Source organism: Aptenodytes patagonicus, chromosome 17 (genome assembly GCF_965638725.1).
Source record: "Aptenodytes patagonicus chromosome 17, bAptPat1.pri.cur, whole genome shotgun sequence".
NCBI lineage: Eukaryota > Metazoa > Chordata > Aves > Sphenisciformes > Spheniscidae > Aptenodytes > Aptenodytes patagonicus.
In genome coordinates this window covers 11,566,277-11,587,849 of record NC_134965.1, presented here as the reverse complement: position 1 = coordinate 11,587,849, position 21,573 = coordinate 11,566,277, and the positions used below count along the sequence as shown (strand labels likewise).

The 21,573-nt window shown below is 42.2% G+C and overlaps 1 protein-coding gene across 14 annotated transcripts in view; it reads left to right on the top strand.

Annotated features, from left to right (window-relative positions):
- Positions 1 to 21,573, top strand: part of ACACA (acetyl-CoA carboxylase alpha) — a 153,150-nt gene that overhangs the window by 20,671 nt on the left and 110,906 nt on the right. For 6 of the 14 annotated variants that reach the window (XM_076354490.1, XM_076354487.1, XM_076354486.1 and 3 more), the window contains 9 exons: positions 13,138 to 13,270; positions 13,906 to 14,044; positions 14,276 to 14,385; positions 14,847 to 14,928; positions 16,154 to 16,252; positions 16,833 to 16,939; positions 17,698 to 17,808; positions 18,318 to 18,527; positions 19,075 to 19,245. In XM_076354490.1, coding sequence (XP_076210605.1) covers positions 13,145 to 13,270; positions 13,906 to 14,044; positions 14,276 to 14,385; positions 14,847 to 14,928; positions 16,154 to 16,252; positions 16,833 to 16,939; positions 17,698 to 17,808; positions 18,318 to 18,527; positions 19,075 to 19,245 — 1,155 coding nt within the window. In that variant the 5' untranslated portion in view covers positions 13,138 to 13,144. Of the gene's footprint in view, positions 1 to 3,179; positions 3,252 to 6,822; positions 6,969 to 8,840; positions 9,722 to 12,194; positions 12,245 to 13,137; positions 13,271 to 13,905; positions 14,045 to 14,275; positions 14,386 to 14,846; positions 14,929 to 16,153; positions 16,253 to 16,832; positions 16,940 to 17,697; positions 17,809 to 18,317; positions 18,528 to 19,074; positions 19,246 to 21,573 lie in introns of those variants that run through there. The other 8 variants (XM_076354484.1, XM_076354485.1, XM_076354481.1 and 5 more) reach the window with 4 other exon arrangements.

Sequence of the window (21,573 nt, the reverse complement as noted above, 5' to 3'; positions counted from 1 at the left end):
CAATTGTCATTACTGAATTGCAGCTGCTCGTTTCAGGTTACTTTGCCACCTTGTCAAATTCCTTTAGAATTAGATTCTTGATTTCAAAGCATCCTCAGTCGTTCATCCATTTGATGGTAACCTCATAACTGATGAATTTAAAAGGAAAATGTTAAACAGTGTTGGTGTTGGAATGGATCCTTCCCAAAGCCCCGCTTCTTACATCCTTCCAGTTTAACTGAACAGTTGCTCACCAACTACCCTGCGGTTGTTTCATGTACACTTGTTCTATTTATGGAAATGTAATTTTGGACAGTGTCAAAAGTATTCCTAACATCCAAATTTACTGCAGCAATTGACAGTCCCCTGTTTGCAAGCCTTTTTAGCATGTAAGGGAGCAAATGCATTTTTGTTTAGAGAAGATTTGTCCTTGATGTCTTCCAGCTGGATGTAACTTACTGCCTTTTTGTCTGCTAGTTCTTTACAAATAGGTTCGTGATTGTTTGTTCTGGTGCCTTTCAGCCTCAGGTTCTCCCAGCAGTTCCTCCCAATGGTCAGAACCAAATCTAGAAGAACCTCCTCTTGAGCTACTCCTTCTGCCTGCCTTTTTAAAAGGTGTTGTCCCATTCCAGGAACATACAGGACAGTCTGAATCCCACTATAGTTTTTACTGAACAATCCCTCACTACTTCTAATCTGTCGCTTTTGAAGAAATGGTTGGTTCCAAAAAGGCTTCTGGCTTTTACTGACCAGTAGGAGATGTTTATATGACCAGCTAATCCTTTAACCATGTTCTTCTGTTTTACTGGTTTCTCTGCTTGTGCAGACTAAGGAATTTTAATCTGTCCTTTTATTGGTGGTTCCCTTCCCACTTTAGGGACACAGCCTCTGAAAACAAATCGTAGCAGACTCTGGGTTGGGGCAGAAGGGGGATAGTAGTCAATACTTTACAGAATTGTTATGGTCATACTGATGGACATGTTTAGCCAGCTGGCACTAATATAACAGAGGGAAAATCTTAACGCAAATTTAAAGGAGATTACCTTTCCAGTGACTGCCAGTTACAATAATTTGGCAGCATAAAAGGTAATTTTGAAGCAGGAAAAGATCTAGCCCTGGAACTATATATATTTTAGGAACAGAAGAAACTGGATGAACACATAACCATTAGTGTGGAAATAGACAATAGGAGAGCAAGAAAATCAAACAACTTCTAGGACACTCCCTGGCATCGGAGAGCTATAATGCAATAGGTGTGCAACCTTGAGCACCTCTGTTGTAACTTGCTTACTTTGGCACTCTCTTTTGAGGGTACTTGACTTTCAGTTAAATTGGAGAGAAATGCCAGTTCAAATAAAACAAGTTGCAGCATTATAGGCTGTTTTTCTAAGATAAAGTAAGATGAATTGAAATAGTTTTCCAGGATGGTAGTCCCTTTCATCAAAAGATTTCCAAATAATGTTTACAGATGGAGAAACTGAGACAAAGACAAGTTCAACAACTTGCCTGAAGTCACTCTGTGACAGTGAATTAATGGAACACACTGCTTCCAGCTTCCTTTTGGTAATCACAAAGGTACAACGTTTTCTAAAGTGACAAAGATAAATTCATGGGGAGTTCTGTACAGTTTGACTAGTGGGTCAAACAAGGTGCAGGTCCAAGGGAGCGTATCTTTTTGAAGAGGTTGCCAAAAATCTTTCCATTTGCTGGTTAGTTTCACAGAGGAGATTTTGGTCAGCTAAACATAGAGATAGCTTGTATTTGAGGTGAGGGGCTTTGCTGCAGAGAAGTCCTTCTCAGAGAACAATTATGTCTAAAATCCAGAATTTAGCTGAAAAAGGGTTTGTGAGTGTATCTAAACTATCCTTTTACCTCTTCATAGAGCATGTCAGGTAGTAAGTCTGTTGCTCTGATGGCTAGAGAAAAGAGATTTCTTCTTACAGCACAGGAGAGCTGGAAAGTAGGGTTGTCAGCCATCTGATCAAGTTGTTTTTTCCTCTCATAATCCTAGGTCACTGAAGTTCAGACAGTAAAACTTCCTTTCTCCTCTAAACTCCATGTTGTTGCTTTGTGGTGGTTGAATGTAAGACTGTCTAATCCATCCCATAGTATTCAGTGCCAGTGATCGTTTGTACCTTTTGTGCAAAGGGCTGTTCCAGCGCTTATCTTGACATCCCAAGCAGATTTTCACCCCTCTGAGGAGCACTATGTCAATATTAAAATGACTGTGATAGTTAGAAATGCTCTTCCTTGGTCATCAGCTCTCATGAACTGTCCTGTTCGTGCTGTTTTATAGCAAAGCAGCTCATTCTACTAGAGGCCATATTAACTATATTTGTGAAAGATGCTCGAGCCTCTGATGCCACGATGGGAATCTCATGGCAGTCATGCCTCACAACACATCTGGTCATCTGAGAGCCTCTTTTGCTGTAGTAACAGGCATTGCTGCTCCTCTCTTGCTCTTAGACCCCCGTAAAAAGTGACATCACATAGCCAGTTCATGAAGCATAGGTGTTTCAGTAGACTGTTTGGCATATGTTCAGTACCTGAGATTTGCAGGTCTCCTGTCTGAGCTGGAAAACATTGCTGAGAGCCTTATTGTCTGACGGAGTTGTGATGTCTAATCGATATATCCTGACCCAGCTATGGGTAGTCTGTATGCCAACTCATGTTTCTTCATTTGAGCATGCAGACTGTGTGTGCTCTGTGCTGTTCCATCTATCACCTTATTGATCATGTTAAGTGTTTATGCTGTTGCTAAAGACAGTCTTGCTGGGACAGGTTGTACAATATAGGCTTCCATACCACTAGAGATCTATGAAGACCTTTGATTGTGCCAGTTGGCTGCTACTATATAGGACTGAGAAAGCTATGCTCTGATAATGAACTTTAAATTGGTGTGTGGTACATCAGCGCTTAACAGAAACTGTGTGTTGGAAGAGTAACCGTGCAGATTAAAATGTTCTGATTCTTTTCTTGCTTGTAGTTGTGCTTTATTTAAAGAGTATCAGTAATAAAAATCATGCAAATGTCCTCCTCACTCTGTTAGTTATAGCATTTAACATTGGAAATGAGTGTTCTTAAAGAAAATACTCTGCTTGTGTACAGTCTACATCAACAAAATTTACTCTTTGTTGCATTTTGCACCTTTAGGTAATAAAACCAAACATACTGTTTTTTCTTTATCTTTTTGCTTCCAGGCATAATTGTGTTGTCTTTGAGTTCAGAAGTTTCCGTCAGCACTTCCAACCGAAGGCAGTAGTCCTGTTGGGGTACAGTTTTTGCTTGCTGTGTAGTGAGCTGCTAGACAGTTGCTATGCTCCTTTCTGAAGTTTTAGTGGTAGACTAAGTAACTTCTCTATAAATGCCACTTGGAAAGTACTTTGAGTCTGTTTGTTTTGTTTAATATTTGTTGACTATTGCTAAATTTAATTCCTAGCCTCAAAGATGGTATCTTATATCAAATTCTTGTTTAAAATAGAATAAATCCTGCATGTCTTCTGAATTTATCATCAGGGCTCTGGTTTCATAAGCAATGAAATGGGTGTACAAAGTCACCTGACAATCCACTTGCATCAACTGAAAGCCAAATTTTTAGAAGTAGCTCAGCTGTTACCTCTGATATTAAGCCAGCAGAGACTTTAGCCTTTAGCACCTAACAGTATTTGGACTTCTCAGTAAATAGTCTCAATAAATTATTGAGATGCTTAAGAACAACTAATCATCTATTAAAGTAATTTTGGAAGAACACCTCAGTTTTAGTCTGGACAGTAGTGTGTTGAGTACGCCCAGCCCGGCACTGGGACAGGGTGCCTGCCTAGAAACCAGTCATAGAGTGATCGCAGAGAGTACTAAAAGAAAGAAAGGACCCTTTCGAGCTTGTTTTGGATTTAAAAAAATTCCTTTCCAGTCCGACTGTTTGTGGCTAGGAGATTACACTATAGAGCATTGATCTCATAAAATTTTAAGTGCCGCTGTAATTTTATGCACAAGTGTGTGCATAGAAGTACAAGTATGCTTTAGTGTCTGCAAGGCTGATGCTTTCACTGCCGTGTCCGAGACTGGCCCAGCTGCATCGAAAAGGATTTCTCCTTTGCTGAACCGATTCCTTCCCGTTCCAGGCTTTCTGCATACTCCTGGCTGTGGGGCCGCTGCTGGAGTGGAGGGCTCCTCCTCTTGCTCTGCTGTCTGTGCTATCAGTTGCCATGGTGCTGCTGAGGTTTTTGTGTGGGGCGACTTGCATGGGTTTGCATCTCGCAGACCAGAAGGCTGTTAATGAAACTGGAATTGCATGCTGCTTGCTGAGACATTTTCCTTTGCATGCGATCCATTGCTGTTGGCTCAGCAGATAGGGGAGAGTGATACTGTTGCGTGTTTCTGCAAGTTACTGAAATAAAGCTGTGCATCTTCAGGGAATCCCTGCCAAAACGAAGGATTTACCTTTTGTTACCGCTGCTGCCAGTGAGTGATGTTGTGATTTATATTTTGAACCTGATTCACCTGGAGTGAAAAGTTGAATTTCCTCCTGTATCTGTTGAAGAAGCAGCTTGTAAGGTGTTTTGGATTCCTAGCTGTTTCTGGTTATACTGATGACCTGTGAATTATAACTTTTTTCTTCTCTGAAAGCTACTCTGTTTGGTGAACAAATACACTTTAAAGGACTTTTCATCTGCATACCTCTCAAAAGTAGCATTCTTCTTATTTTGGTGTAACAGATATTTTACTCCCTTTGACTTAAGTTAACATGGGGAAACATCTCTAAATTCAGTAATTTGTAGGGAGATTTTGCAAAGATTAGCTGGCTGAGATACCACAGTGGTGACAGTGTCTCCTACTTGCTTACTTATCTGATATTTCTAATTGAAAAGATGATGAAGTATACTTTGTCCCTATCAGAATACTTCAGGGCCCCCTCCTGTATTTTGCTGAATGCCCTCGCTTTTCACCCAGACTGGGATGTGTAGCAAAGGCATTCAAAGACAAGTGCTTTTGCAGAATCCCCTCACGGCCTAGCGCTTGTATCTTCAGTGGCTGCAGGAGAAGCTGTCAATGAATGTAGGCTTGCAACAAATCTGGGAAAAGAGGAAGTGTCATTAAACCTATTACAGGTAGGGAAAGCAAAGAATCTCCCGGCTAGGGAATAACTTGCATCTCTTGACTCCGTATCGTAACTCTGTCTGTAAGACTAGTAGCTGAAATGGGCTGCACCGTGCTTTCTGTACAGGATTCTCTTACACTAGGCAAAACCTCTTTCAGTGATAAATTTTATGCAAAACTCCCTCACCTACCCCCTTAATTCTGGTTGGTAAAAAAGATACATTCTCTCGTTCACGCAGATCAGATCTGTTAAACACTTGAACTTTGTCAAAGAGCGCTGGGATGGCTCCTTGCCAAAGACTTCAATTCTGCTCTCTTCTCAGTTGCAGAACTGTCTCTTACTGTTGTTGTTAATAACTTTTAGCTTGGTGGCAGGGCTTGACCTGGAGAGCATTAGGCTGTTGCTCCAGGAACGTGTGGAATTTTCTACTTCATGAGGATGTAAAAGTAAAGATCTTTCAGTACTTTGTGGTTTTAGGAACTGGAGTACGGATATCAGTTAGATTTAAATTTGGCTATTTATTTGGATTGACATTTGGATTTACTGGGTATTTTTGAGGGGTGAAAATTCGGTGCCATGGGTCTAAGTGGGAAGGACATGATGAAGAAATGGGTTCTGAAAGATAAATTTGAAGAAGAAGGAAGGGACTTGGAGCGTGCAGGAGGCTAGAGGCTTGTCAAGCATGAGACTCAAAGTTGAGTGCAGAATACCTTGGAAGGAAGAGTCAGAGGGAATGGGTCACAGGGTATGTTGAAGAGCCTCAGGAGTGAAGTGGTTTTGATCATAGTACATAAGAGTGTGTGATCCAGAGGAGCTCAGTGAGCTTTAAATCATCAGGTTCCCTCCCATAATAACAGCTGTTGTGTTGCTTTGGAATTTGCAAGGAACACCAGTGTTTTGGTGTGTGCATCCTGTGGGTATGGTCCAGTTTAAAATGCATAGGGCACAGCAGATAAAAAGCCAGCTATGTGGTTTAGGAAAAGAAAATATCTGACAAACAAGTGTCTCAGCACTTAAAATCTGCATCCATTGCAGCTGTTGGTACTTGGTTATTTGAGAGGAATCCTAGCATCTTGTGCCAGTTTGGGCTCTGTAGTTCTGGAACCAAAGTTACTGCTTTAGGCTAAAGACCTGCCTCGATGGCTGTTCAAAATCTGCGTTAGCATGAAAGTGAAGTTACTTAGCCAGGGAGTAGGGAGAGCGCTGTTTTTGTTTTTTGTGCTGCATCCTTTTTTTAATTTCCTGAAATCCTTAGGCTCAATCCTTTGTCAGAGCTGAGTTGAGTTTAAATTTTTTTATTTATAGGTTGAAGCACTGATTTCCGGCAGTGTCTGCATTCAAGCCAGCTGTTCTGTCTCTTTAAAATTGCAGGCAAAAACTGTCTTTGAGTAAGTCCAGATAGCTGCCTCCCAGTGCCTATTACCCGAGACATAGTGAACCATTTACTTCAGCTGCAGAATTATGCATTGCTTGCTGGACTACGTATATGCTTGCTCTTTCTCTCTGCCTTTTTGTGAAGTAGGTTGCAAGAGCAGATCTAAAACTGGAGCAGATCTTGCGGATGCTTCAACTGGCTTGAGTCTTACCACCCAGATAGATACACGCTCACATCAGCGCTTACATATTTACAAAACATACAGCCCGAATTGATGATGAGAGCTGCCCTCTCTCCGTACCCTTTACAGGCCTAATCTGGAGGGGAAGAAAAAAAATCCTTTCTCGGGGGTTGTGTGTGTGCGTGTGTGTATGTGCTGCAGTCTCCTTAAGGCTGCCTTTCAAACAAGCCAGCTAATGCATCACTGCCTTTGGAATAAACTGCTACGTCACTGATAGCACTTGGCATGTTACAGTGCTGGGATCAATGCAGGCTCCTAGCTGCGATGTGCGTCAGGTATGTGTCTGTAATGAATGCTTTTTTTCTTGGAGGCTAGAACAGAAGAGAACTGCACAGGCTTTCCTTTTGTCTAACAGCAGGCCTAGGGTCTAAAGAGGGGGATGGTTTTCATATGATATTTGCCATTTGCGTTCTGAGTAGTATTATGTTTAGGAAACGAGCTTTGTAGTGTGTGTGTGCGTTTGGTAAGTATTGTATCAGAATGACACATCCGTGTGTAGCATATTTTTGTAGGGATGTTGCAGCAAATCGTGTCCATTGATTTCGTAGCAGTGAATTCAGCTGGTAGAAGGCACGGTGAATATTTTTAACCAATGCTGAAGCTGCTCCTCTAACATCAAGCTGTGTGTAGCTGTAGGATTTGTTTCCTTGCAGCTACAATGGTCAGAAACTGTTTGGATTGGGGGCTGTGGGTGAGGTTTTTTGGAGCACGGGCAAGTATTTGGGAAACCGTTTTCACAAAACCTGAAAAATAAAATTTCAGTTATACTGTGTATAAATTTTAATCTTGAATCAGGATCAAAAACTGAGGAAATCTAATGGAACCCTAGATTGTGCAAGTATTTTATTTTGAAAATGATGAAATATACCATTTTCTACATGAAATACATATCCAGTAGAGTCACTGAATGTCTGTTGGGTTTTGCTGGTCTTACGTAGTGATGACCAGAAGAGAAAGTGACACAGGTTTTATCAAGCAGAGTCTGTAGGTTCACAGTTCTCTACCCTTATGATGGCTTGTTTGGAACTGGTGAAATGGTGGGTTTGTGGTAGCCTCCCTGCAGAGGTGAAGGGAAGTAGGAGCCTGGAGAACCTGGGAGAGCAGACTTCCATGGCCGGAGTCATGCGTGCTGGGGTGTGGGAGGCTGGGACCCTGAGTTTGCTCCGGTGGGCTGGGAGCGGGGATCTGTACCATGCCTGGGTAAGTGGTGTGGTGGGAGGCCTCTCGAGATGGAGCCAGTGCTGGAAAATATTTCAAGACAAGTTGCTTTTTCTTGCATAGTTATGTTTTAAAATGAATTAAATGGGTAATTTCTTGTATATGTCACAGTTCGGTAGTTTGAGTAGTTCTTCAAAGAGGAAACAAAGGCTGACCCGTGAGAGAGGCATTTAGTTATTAGGCAGATATGTAATCTTGGGTTTTTTTGTTTGTTTAAACTCTGTTCTTTCCCTGGTATCTCTTGTCTCTGCTGTCTGGTGAAGAGATTTATTTCCATTGCGACTGCCGCCTTCAGTGCCACAGTGTGTTTCTGTCCCTTACCCTTCTGCTGACAATGCTTGAAGAAATTAGATCCTCACAGAATGGTTTGCCTGCACTTTATCAGACACATGGCACTTGCTGTTGGTCATCGCTCACATTGTCGCTCATATCGCCCGTACTATTCTTAGTTCCCTGTCTCCTGCAGTGACCTCACCTGCCCTTCAGGGCTCAAGGTTGCATACTGTCATCATGTTAATGTGACACTTTTCCTCCGGGTACTTGTTCCCTTTTTTGAGCGATCCCCTCCTGGGTGATTGCATGGCTTTTGCTCAGACTCTTGGAATGTGTGTGCATCAAATTAAAGCTGTGCTACCTGGATATGGCCCTACAGCAGGACAGACCCAAATGTCATGAAATTTAAAAACGTAATCCAGTTGCTGTGTCTAGTTCCAGTCCAGGTTTGATCGTTACTATTGCTGTAGTCATTGCCCTTGCTTATCCTTTCCCTACCCCCAAATTTGCAATTTATGTTTTTGCATGTGCTCGATACTGAGTAAACATTCTTCCTTTCTCCAGCGATGTTATTGGACCCTGCAGTACTGTAGCACTTTGCTTGTAAGGATACTTATTCCTATAGCACTTGGAGTGATCTCATCTCCTTTTTATAGGTGGAGAAACAGAGGCACAGAAAACTTTAAGTGACTCGTCCAGGGTCTCCCAGTTTCCAAGCTAGTGTCCAGTGTGATCTGTTGTCTCATGTCTGGATCACCACTGTGCTCTGTGTGCCTGTACGAACTGTGCATCTGACTTTCTTCTCTGCAGCCCTGGAAATGCTTTCCTTGTCATCTCCCCACCCACTGTGAAAGTCTGGTATTAAATCCTACATGTTGATTGAATTCTTCAGGCTAACTGGCCCCTGTAGTTGCTCCTTCGCTCTCACAAAGCTAGCTGCTGAGGAGGTGCTCGCCTGCTCCCGGCGCAGTTGTGTGGCCAGCCGTGCAGGGTTCCTCTGGACGCTGACGGATCGCGTGGGGAAGCTGTGCAGTCTCTGCTTCCTTGCGTGACCCCCGTTGTGGGGAGCGTGAACTGGGGCTGACCATTGCTGCAAACAGCCACTGTGCATCGTGTGAGCTGCAGCAGCGGTGCTGTGTGTTAAGCCTGATTACGTAACCTGTAGATCATTTTCTCTCTTTCCTGATCAGCTGCTTTCCTCTGAATGCAGAAGAGGGAAGCTGCTACCCTCTCTGTGCATGCTGCGTCACGGGAAGAGTGACTGAGAGAGAGGGGTGGTGGAAAGCAAGGGACAAAGGTTAAAAGATTGAAGCAATCTGGGAAGCGCCACTGCTTCAAGGAGAACCGCATGAGTGCAAGAGGCTCTTTGCAGCTTTCTCCTGCTGGGTTTTGAGCTGCAGTATTGAAAAAAATAAAATAGCAGCAGCTACACTAGACGAGTCATAGGCAAGCCCGAAATCTGTTAATTCCTTCACTGAGACAGCATGGAGGATTCAGCAGAGCAGAGTCAGGAAATGAGATATCACATGCTGCAAAGGTAAGAATTACAGATACGATTGTCTCCTCATAGCAGCAGCCGTCTTGGACTGAGGCCGTTGGGCACTTTGTACTGGAAATGCATACTGATATTTTTCCATGTTAATTTTATCCTCTGAAACCTCACCAGTGACTGAGGTATCTGTGCATGCAGTCTGTAAGAAAGGTGCTAGAATACATCTTAGTGGGGAATCAGTGTTAAAGTTTGAGATTCTGCACAACTTCTAACCTCTATAAACTGAAGGATAGATGAGCATTTTGAAGGTTCCTCTGTAACAAAACATTGCAGTTGTGACCTGGTGATTAATAGGGATGACTGTTACTAACTCAGCATTTATTCTGTTTTGTTTAGAGCTCGGTGTTCTTTCTTCCTTGCTGCCCAACTTCTACCTCATCTTACCCTGCAAAAAGAAAAACTCTCTCCTGTTTTAATTATAATGTGCAGCCTGTGGTTATTAGCAAATAAACTTAATGTTCTTGGTATGCTTACTGTCACAAATTAAATGGAGCTACACTTGCTTATACGCAAGTGTTTGTGCATTATTCTGCATGATGAACCTCTGGTTTTGTTGACATTTTATCTGTAGTGGTATCTTCATGTGTGTAGTAGTTTCAACTTGACAGGATAGTTCATATTCATACATGTTCACAGGTTCTGACCCCAAGATTTTTATCTTTTTTCTATTTTTGTTGAGACTGCTCTCAATAAACCTGCAATGAATAAACCTGTCTCACTTGTTGGACTCTGCTCCTTCCTTGCCGTGCCATAGATTCTGACCCTCTTTAAATACATCAATTTAGTAGAAATTCAACCTTAACTACACCTTTCCCCTTTTTCCTGCCTGTTGGCTCCTGTCCTTGAATTCCTGGGCTGAGATTATCACAGAGCAGTTTGTGAACTCTTGCTGACAGGGACAAGTTTTAAGTTCAATGGTGATGTCTATCTCTGAAAGTGTAGCTCACTGGAAGGGAAAGTACACGGGGGAAGAACCTCTGCACACTTAACTTGTTCTTATGCCCTTCTCTGGATATCAGCTAGCAGCTCTTACTTGAGACAAGTTACTAGACTGGATGTACTTTGGTCTGACCTAGTGCAGCCATTATATGTCCCAGAATATCACTGGGAGATAGGCATCTGGTTTTTTTTAGCATGCTTTAAAATCACCCTATTGGTCTTGTTTTTCCTGTTACCTTTACTTCTCCCACTCTTGGCTTCATGGATTGCTTCAAAGTCTCTTTCATTGTGCTTAAAACAGGTTTTCACTTCCCAGTTAAGCTCAGCATTTGCAAGACCATAACTTGAAGTTCTCTACCAGCATGGCCATTTGTCATGGGAATTTCTCATGTGTGGGAGAGAAGGATTGATGTGTTAATGCAAAACACAGGATCTGAATTTCAAGTGCTGTAAATATGCTTTCTTGCTGTTCTGGAAAATCTCACAATGTCAGGGTTGTGCCGCAGTAGGACGTCACAGCCAAAGTAGATGGTGTGCACGAAGGCAGAGAGGCAGGGAAGGATCCACTCCGTCCTGCATGTGGTAGATAAACATGTCTTTATGGTCAGAGCTGGGCACTGATCTTGCCTTACCTGAAAGATCACCTTTCATTCTAGTACAGTTCTTGGTTGGTTATACTGGGATTTGGCATATACTTTTTTGACTAGGTTGTGCTGGATGATATGGGTCAAGATCCTTTTTGTTAATGTGTACTGCAAAGTCCAGTGCAGTCTGTGTTAGTACCATGATCGTTCATAGGAAAGGTGGGTAAGAGAAGAATCTGGATTTAAACCAGACACTAGCTACAGTTTGTTCAGGGCTTCTTTCGTCAGCAAATTTTTTAGTCAAACTACTGGCCTGTGGTGTTACTGTGCTCCTGATGAAGAGTTAAGGAGGGTCTGCATTCTAGATGGGTAAATCTTCATAGGCCGTAACGTATTTATGAGGGAACGTGAGGGGGAATCTGTGTGTTTCCTCTCAGGCTGTCACCAAGCACCTCTAACAGCAACTCGTTCAAGCCAGGATGCTCTAAACCTCATGTGGGGCAGTGAACTTCACAGGTACAGATCTCGGGCTACCTGCCTTTGGTGGCTGTGTTTAAAAGGAGACCTCTAGATGTTGTGCGTGACTTGGCTTGTCCTTGCTGTCCTTCGTGCCCTCCCCCAGCAATTCCAGTCACTTTCTGCCACATCCCATCCCATTTCCCAGTGGAGTTGCTCAATGGTATCAGCACTTCAGCAGCTGATTAGGTCAGAGGTTCCTGATGGGTTTCCCATGGCCGAAGAGCAGCCAGCAGGGCCTGTGTGGCTCCTGGGGACCGATGCTGCCAGTTACACAGCTGCTCCAGTGGCACTGATCCCCTTGGTTGCACTTGGGTCTTTCCAAAGCATTGAGTAGTTTTTTAAATACCTTCCCAATATTCATCTCTCCTTCCTACAGACAGGTTCTGTAATCCTGCGTGGTGGCACGGGTAAGGACTTCAGTGTGTTCGTGGGAAAGGAACCTGTTAAGAAAAACGTGCTAAATACAGTAAGAAAAATGGGTAAACTGTGGGGTGACCCGAGAGGTAAAGCTTCAGGAGCTTTAAAATAACAAGTATCTTGTTATTGCCACGGTCATGCTGCACTACGGTAGACGCATGGTGTGAAGAGTAGGTCTTTGCTTTTCTATTGAGTTTCCTCTCACAATTTCAGCTTTGTAAATTTTGGCAAACCAAATCCTGTAGTACTTGCAAAAGCAAAGGGTGATTTATCCATGTGTCACTTCTGAGGAAGCTGAAGCCTAAGAAAGGGAAGCGACTGTCCCATTCCCACACAGAAAGACGGTGGCAGAGCACAGAGTTGATCTTGTCAGACACAAAATTGGCTTTCACTGCTTGTAGTAGAAGTAACGTGATTAATTTGTCCTCTAGCTGTCAGAACTTTTGAGGAAGATATCTAAGACTGGATGGTGGAAAATGCTTGTAAAAGGGTAGCAGAGTCTCTCATTTACACCTGGAGACTTACTTGCTGTGGATCCCAAATAGGATTTCTTGATGGAGTCTGATCTTAGTAGTTTGTTTCACCAAAGCCAGAAAACATTGTTGTCATTTCCCAGCTTTCCTAGATGAATCGAAAGCAATGGGGTGGAGTATTGTTGTTCTGTGTTGGGCAGCAATATTTTTACCTATTTATATATTAGCATAACCAGAATTTCTCCAGATAACCTGGCTTTTGCAGAGAGATAACTGAAAGTTATTTAAAAAACAAAGTCATCGCTGTAAAAGCTGAGGACCAGGCGCCACAGTGGTCTGGAGGCAAGGAGTGATTCTGCTTGGGGAACACGGTCAAGGGGAACTTTACAAATTATTCACATATCGTCTTCTATTTGCGTACCTCTGCACTGCCAAGTTGCTTTTTTCTGTCTCCCACAAATTGCCTTAGGCCCAGTATGTCTGGTTTACACCTTGTAAAGCAAGGCCGGGACAGGAAGAAAGTTGATGTGCAGCGGGATTTCACTGTGGCTTCTCCAGCAGAATTTGTTACTCGTTTTGGAGGGAATAAAGTTATTGAAAAGGTAAGTTACTGACCTTTTTGACTTTAGCATATTGCATTTTGTTCCCTTCTCTTGAGCTATGATTCTCTCTATATAAGGCTGTACACTGCAGATATAGAAATATTAGTATTCCTGAACTTGAAAGTTGTACTTCTGCCTGTAATCATTTTGTTTCCATTTTATTTTATATGTGATAAATAAACATCCCATTGTTTTAGCTTAGTGTGACAGGAAAAAAAATAGAGTGAGCTAGAGCACTTCTGCTGATACAGAAGGATTTATAGACAGATACAACAAAAGCAGACTGGAAAAAACACTAAGAAATGTATTTAAAAATATATGATCGTTTAATGGATGAGGTCTCTTACTTTCAGGTATTGAATGTTTTAACCACTCGTTATGCCTATTCTCATGTGTCCTTCTGCTCTTTAATCCAAACAAAGTATAATACATTAAAGTCTTTATGGTCGAGAAAGAGCTGATTTCTGAATTGACTGATGGGCCATTAAATGTTCTTGCTGAATTGAATGCTGGGTAACGAAACTGCACAGCCCCAAAATTGGATGAAGAGTCTGCAGAGAAAAAAATGTTTTCATTATTGTTTAGAGTTTTGTGCTATTTAGACTCTATCTCATCCCTGCTTCTAACATACTCAGGTCCTGATAGCAAATAATGGCATTGCAGCAGTGAAATGCATGAGATCCATCCGACGCTGGTCCTATGAGATGTTTCGAAATGAGCGGGCAATCAGATTTGTTGTCATGGTGACTCCTGAGGATCTGAAAGCAAATGCAGGTGAGTTGTGAAGAGTGTGAAGGTGCACAACCTTCTCCTTGCACAGACCCGTGTGCCCACAAGGATGCAAGAAGTTGAATGTATGTCTACTGCATCACGTACCGTTCTGTCAAGTAACAGATTTTTCTGAGAGGAGATTAAGTATTTCCAGTACTGTAGATTTAGGGAGTTTTAGACCAAGTACCGTTTATTACATTTGCAATCTGAATGAGACCACCTTTGTGTTTGCAGAGTATATTAAAATGGCAGATCACTACGTCCCAGTTCCAGGAGGACCGAACAACAACAACTATGCAAATGTGGAACTCATTCTTGATATTGCTAAGCGGATTCCAGTGCAGGTGAGAAGTGTCAAAGATAGTTTTCAAAACGGGAGGTAACACTAAGCAATCTTTTCTCCTTAAATTATGAGTTATTTCTGGGGAAAAAGACAGGTCAAAGAAATTGAAATTACAAACCTATACTAGCACCAAAAGGCAATGCATATTACAATGCAGTGGGTTTCCCAGTATGAATATCTGCAGGAGATAGAAGGTTCCCTTCACCCTGTCACTTCCCTACACTTAGTTTCTCTTCAACAGCTTGCTTTGGCAGCCGCCTTTGACTTGTCTACAAGATGCAGGACACTAGCCCTTTAAACTAAGCGTACCACGTAGTTCAGGATGCTGGTCTGGCTTATGAATGTTATGAGGCTGTTTTCAATGAGGAAAAGAAAGACTTGAAGTATCTGCATGCTTTCTATTTCTGCTCACTTGCTTGTTTTACTAAAACAAAGAGTTAATTATGTTATTTTCTTCTGCAGGCTGTATGGGCTGGCTGGGGCCATGCATCTGAGAACCCTAAACTACCAGAACTTCTCCACAAAAATGGGATTGCTTTCATGGGTGAGGATATATACTTCTGATCTAACGTCTAGTCCTTATTTTAAGATGCGTGGTTTTAGTGAGATAGAAAATTCTGAGTCTAAAAGAGAGCCATGAGGTATGGTTTACAAGTGCGAGATCAATGATACGTCCTTTACAGTAGTCAGAGCAACAGAATATGTTGTCTAACAGCATAGTCTGTTTCCAGTCGTCGAGGCTAACGGAACTAGGTAAGGTTTGGACATATGCTGGGAAATAGTTCTTGTATGGGAGAAGTGGCAAGTTCTCCAACATGTCTTTGAATATTGTGAGATACAAAATCAGAAAAGATTCCTGTTAAAGTAGATTGTTTCAAAAGCTGAATGTCCCTGTTGTCATTTTAAAGAGGGTGTTTGTAGTTTGGTTTTATGGAAAGAGTGGAGTTCTACGTGGACAGTACATGAAGTTTGTGTTCTATTTAGCAGTGTAGTTAACCAAGTGCTGGAGATGTTTGTTGCAGTAAGCCTCCTCTCCTGAACCACGTGGATCTGAATATTGGAGAAGGTTTTGGACACGTGCTGTGTTTAAAACTAAAGATGGACTTGTGATAAAAGTCATGGTCTGAACGTAGCCTGAGGACAGTTGTATCGTGTTCTGACTTCTAGCAGATCTTTTTATCTGTAAAGTCTTGAGCCATAACCACAGAAATACTCTGGACCCTTGAAGAGGAATGGATTTAAAAGCTGTATTTTAATTCCAGTTTAAATCTCTTACCAATCATACACTACGGTCCCATGCAAACCACATTTCAAGTAAAATCAGGGCACTGAATTCCAGTAGCATGCGATGTGCACACCTAATACCAGTTACTAGTACCTGCCATCCCTTTGAGAGCAGGCCCAGCTTGAGGACACATGGACAGAGAGTAGCACTTGCAAGCTGAGCGTGCCAGGACTTCTTTAACAGGATGGGCGCTTAACAAGCTATTGTGATGTGTCTGTGGTTGCACTGCTGCAGTTTCAATTGCCTTTTCCTCCTTCTTGGTCAAAAGTACTCTAGTCTGTTTTTAGTTTCCTGGCTGATACAGTTAATACACTCTCTTTTGATTCAGAAATGTTGATTTATACCAGTTGAGATGTGGCATGCAGCAACCCTGCTAAGAGTGTTTGTTTATCCCTCTTACATGGAACCCAAATCAAACTTCTGGCCATTTCCCTAATGTCTGGTATCTCTTGTGTCTCTCATGCATTGTTTTTGCTCTTTGCAGGTCCTCCAAGCCAAGCAATGTGGGCCTTAGGAGATAAAATTGCTTCTTCAATAGTGGCTCAGACTGCCGGCATTCCAACTCTTCCTTGGAGTGGCAGTGGTAAGAAGGAAATTGCTGTGTTTGTCAAGATCATTCTAATCTTTTTTTCTTCAACACATCTAATCTTTAAGAAGTGTCTGTGCACAAAAAGGCGTTGGAAGAGATGTTCCATCTGTTTAGGGTTTCAAATTTATATTATCTGAGGCTTAGACATAATGACTACAATATATATGGATATGTCAGGCAAAATTTACATGTTGTGTAACGTGCTGTTAGTCTAACAGTACAGCTGTAATATCTGGTATTTCTGCAGTCTCTACTTTTCTAGCGTGTTGTTTTGGAGCATACAGCCAATACTCTGCTTCCATGGAAGCTCTATACAGTTTCAAAAGACTGTAGATAACTTGTTTCTCAGAATTGCACAAGGTAAATGAAGGAGGATGTAATTTGTTGGATGAAGCGATCTGCTCCCCAGAAAACAGAAATGTCTGTTTACGTTCTGCATTCTCTCTTTTGTAAATGCTTCCAGACTAGTTCCTTGTGGAACTATGACTGCTGTTTGTTTTGCCAATGTCTGATGTGTGAGTTCTCACTGAGCCTTGCAGCAGAATGAGCTAAGAAGATAATGCTTATATTTCAGGTCTTCGAGTGGACTGGCAGGAAAATGATCTTCAGAAGCGTATCTTGAATGTTCCTCAGGAGCTATATGAAAAAGGCTACGTGAAAGACGCAGATGACGGACTGCGGGTAGGTGGCTAGTATTTTGAAGGTATTTGAGGACTTGCTGCATACACACCTGAAGAGAGCTAGAGGTTTAATTTATTTTTAATGGGAGTACAAACTAGAATTAGACTGTCAGCCTCACAGAACTGAGTCTTGGAAATTGGAAAGTGATCTTTCACATATCATCTTTGGGCCCAGCTTGCAGAATTAGGTGAGAATTAGGAGAAGGAGATAAATATGGGAACAAAGTTGTATTTCATTAAGGGCTCTCTTCTGGTTTTTGTTTAATGCAGGAAGAAGGTGTTTTTAATAAAGACCCGTGACCTCACACTTGGTTTCATCTTTTGTTAAGTTTTCCTTTGAGGAAGATTTCTAGAATAAGAAATATTCCTGGCACAATACAGGGTTTGGGAATTTTCCTTTGTGAAGAGAGGGGGTGGGGTATATGATTTTTCCATGTTACCCAGCTTAATGATTTTCTGTATTACAAAAAAGTTTTTCTGTGAGTTTGTAAATTTAATGGCGTGAAGCACTGACAAAAGATTTTGTGATCACTTCGAGAGGCTAGAGTTCTCTATAGTCACAAAATCACTGCTGATTTTTCCAACTACAGGCACCCTCTCAAACTGGAATATTTGGTTTCTATCCCATTCATGTCTTGGTTGCTAAATAGAGTCAGACATGGAAGCTTGGACACAAATCAACAGGGAAATAATGATCTTTTCAACTTGATTCTGCTAACTTTTTGTACTTACCCATGTTTTTCTGCCCATCTTGATCAGGCTGCTGAGGAGGTTGGCTACCCTGTCATGATCAAGGCTTCTGAAGGAGGAGGAGGAAAAGGAATCAGGAAAGTTAACAGTGCAGATGACTTTCCCAACCTATTTAGACAGGTAGCTTTTCCCATTGATTTGTACTGTCTTGTTCTAAATGTTCAGGTTGGGTGATTCTGAGAGCACTGAATTGGAAATGTTAAAGAACTGAAAAAGTCTGCATTATGTATCAGAGCCTGTTTAGCTACTTTGAATCATGAGTTCATGCTTTCTTTGCTCTGTATGTTGGTAGGATTTCAATATATCTGCATACCCAATAGAGTTGTCAAATGCCCAAACATCACAGGAGATGCTGAATAAATCCAAGTAATGGAGGGCACCTGCAGTGTAACTCAAAAATGTTGAGGGACATGAGCCTTCTTTAGTTTGTGGGTTATTTAGGAAAGCTGAGAGGAATGGAAACAGCACTGTAATTATATACAAGTGAACACAGGGCATTTTCAGCCTTAAGTGGCCCAGAGGAAATATTATGGATGTTCCTTGCTTAAAAAATGAACTTGGGGGGATTGTGACTAAGATAGGTGTTTACAAAAAATGATCTGCCTGTTTATATGCTGTCTCTGCCATAGGTTCAAACTGAAGTCCCAGGCTCTCCAATCTTTGTAATGAGACTAGCCAAACAGTCCCGCCACTTGGAGGTGCAGATCCTGGCAGATCAGTATGGCAATGCCATCTCTCTCTTTGGCCGGGATTGCTCCGTGCAGCGCAGGCACCAGAAGATTATTGAGGAAGCACCTGCTTCTATCGCGACTTCGGTGGTGTTTGAGCACATGGAACAGGTGAGAGTGGCTCTGCAAGTTCTCTTTTCCTTGTGAGTCTCCAGAAACAGGCAGGACTTCTTTGACATCGCCAAGAGTTTTGCATTGCTGAATCTTTTAAAGGAGCAATATAGGGTTGCGTGTCTTAAACTGCTTAGTGTGGGCAACTAGTCACATTTCCAAAACTGACTGAGTCCACCATGTGCTGACAAACAGCTGTAGAGCTCCCTTCAAAAATGCGTGCACCCCAAAAATAGGAGGGAACTGTGTTTTAAATGTATATTGTCATATTAAAAGCAAGCTGCAGGAGTTGTATGAATTATCTAATGCTGAGTATTATAAATATTTGCTTCAACCTCTGCCTTCTGTAAATTCTAAATGAAATAACCTGGAAATGAAAACTCCTGTGCCATATGCTTTTCTTTGAGCAGTTCTCGGGCCTGTTACAAGCTTTTGGATGTTTCAGAATGCCAGTAAAAAAGTCTGAAGTGGGTGGGGTGGGTGAACAGAGCATAGGTAACTGAGCATGGGGCCTGGAAATCAAATGCTCTTTTTTCCTGTATCCTAGTGTGCGGTGAAGCTTGCCAAAATGGTGGGATATGTGAGTGCAGGCACTGTGGAATACCTGTACAGCCAGGATGGCAGTTTCTACTTTCTGGAGTTGAATCCCCGCCTGCAAGTGGAGCACCCCTGCACAGAGATGGTAGCTGATGTAAATCTGCCGGCAGCGCAGCTCCAGGTGAGTCAAGTGCCCAGGCCCTGTGCTCCTGGAGGCTTTCAGAAGTACTCGAGCTGGGGTATACTGAAGAGGCCTGAGCATGAAAAACCTGTTCTGCTGAAACCTTAGTAAAACAGGGGGGCGGACTCTTGTCTGAGTCACAGCCAGGGTTCTGTGTTAAAACTGGATCACATACTGACATTATGCAGACAACTAGATCTTGGTACTGATAGAGGGGAGAATATAAAGGAAGTATTAGAGAGCTCTGCTAAACATGGCCTATATCCTCATGTGCAGATAGGTGATAGATGACTTCCCCACATTTCCTCCTCAACAAAAATACCCAATAACTCAAAGGCCCATTTTGGTACTTTCTCAGCTTGGGATTTATCGTCTGTGGCTGGAGCAAAGCTTCATTCAGTGTTCCAAAATATATATGCATCCCTTCTGTTACGACTGTTTCACTAAGTTACAGCTCTACCATTTGGCTCTTTCTGATTTGGAAAGCAAAGAGAGGTTACTTTCTAGTTGTTTCTCCTGGACTGCTCAGGTAGACCTTCAGTTAAAAGGAGTGTGAAGGGAAGCAATAGGGGAGTAAAACATAGAGGTAGGAAAACTGATTTAAGGAAAGGTTGTGTGTAAAAAAGCCTGTCTCAACAAGCTTTAGCCATGAGTAGTTCAACTTTAAGCTCTGAAATTATTTTGTGAAACAAGTTGGCTTCTGAGGCTAGCAGTGTGATCAAATGCTGTGCCAGTTTTGAGCAGTGCGTTCCCCACTCTGCCTCCAAGGGACAACAGCCTCTTCCCAGAGTTTCTAATGACAAAAGGAGGGAAAAAAGAACAGACAATTGGATTTTTCATCTTTCAGCAAGTTCAGCAGTTGTTTGAAGTTCAGGAAAGTGACTTGGGTCTTTTTAAATTTGATAAGCAGTTCCTGACTTCCAGAGCAATTGTTTCCACGTCTCTAAGCTCCTCACTGATTTCAGGTGCTTTCTTCTCCTGGCTGAGTTCCCTGCTCTTTAGCTTTTCTACAAAACAGGATCTTTGCTTAATAATTAGGTACTTGAATAAATGTGGCAAAGTGACCAAGAATTTGTCTTGATTTACTGCTCTTTCAAGGGGAAGTCATGACAGTAGGTGACAGTTATGGCTTACGTGATCGAGTAGGCTTTTTGTTGTTCTGATCCCCAAAGTAATGAGGGAATCCTTCACAGATCCTGTAGAAAGCATTTGTTGAATATGCTGTGGCTCATCTGTCCCTCGTGCATCCCCACCGAACTCCCTGTGTGCTGCCATGCTATCTCCCTCTTCTCAGCCCCCATCTTTTCCACCGGTGGACGAAGGCCGCAGTCCTCTTTCCCTCTTTTAGACCACATTAGGGGCTCTAGGTGCTTTTCTACCTCTGTTTTCTCATCCCTCCCATTCTTACCCTCTTGCTTGCTTTCTAGTTTCTTTCTTCTCCCTGCAGTTTGCGTTTTGAAGTTTATTGGATAGATGGTAGAGAAAACAAACAGTTGAACTGTAATGTCTTGTACGCTGCTCAGGAGCAGGATCATCTTAATTTTGTTGGGAGGCTATTTGGCTTTGGCTTGAGCCTTCTCTCAGCAGGTGATTCCAGTAGCTCTATGTCTGTATTTGCCAGGCACTGAGAATTTTGTAACTGGTCAGGTGCTTTCCTCATTGTTTGGGCACTGTTCTTCGTATTGCTGATGCTAGATACAATTTCATAGAATGGCACATTGATATTGTAACCAGTTTGGTCTTTTGTCTGTCGGTGTCTGGCTAATAGACAGCTGAAATAAATGGTTAAGCTAAAGCTCAGCCTTTTTGAACTGTAGCTGTAAAAAAATTTCCCGGCTAATGAACAGAACAAGTGGGACTTTACTCCATACGGATACAGCCAGCAGCCAGTTCTGCAGGTTACTCTCTCCCCAGTTTATAGTTGCAAAATTCCACGGTTTCTTATAACCAATTAGGAGCCTTCTGTCTCACTGGGACCTTAGTATATTTTTAACAGGCCTAATGCGTGCCTATCTTCAGCTGACCTAGCACTGGCCAGCTTTCTCTGGAGCCTTTTAATCAGTCAATGGAAAATGCTGGCTGAAGGGCTTAAGGTGGATATTACACTGAGCTCAGCTGTCCTGAGAAATATGAATGTTCCAAGACATGTCAATGGAGAAGGCTCACAGAAAACAGGCATGCATATTTGCTATACTAGAACTGCAGCATCAGCTTCTACAGAGAATTGGTGGAATTAATTCTTCAAGGAATAGGTACTCTCTGTGAGGAGAGAAACTTACTTAGTGGTGGTTTCTATTATTATTATTATTATTATTATTATTATTATTT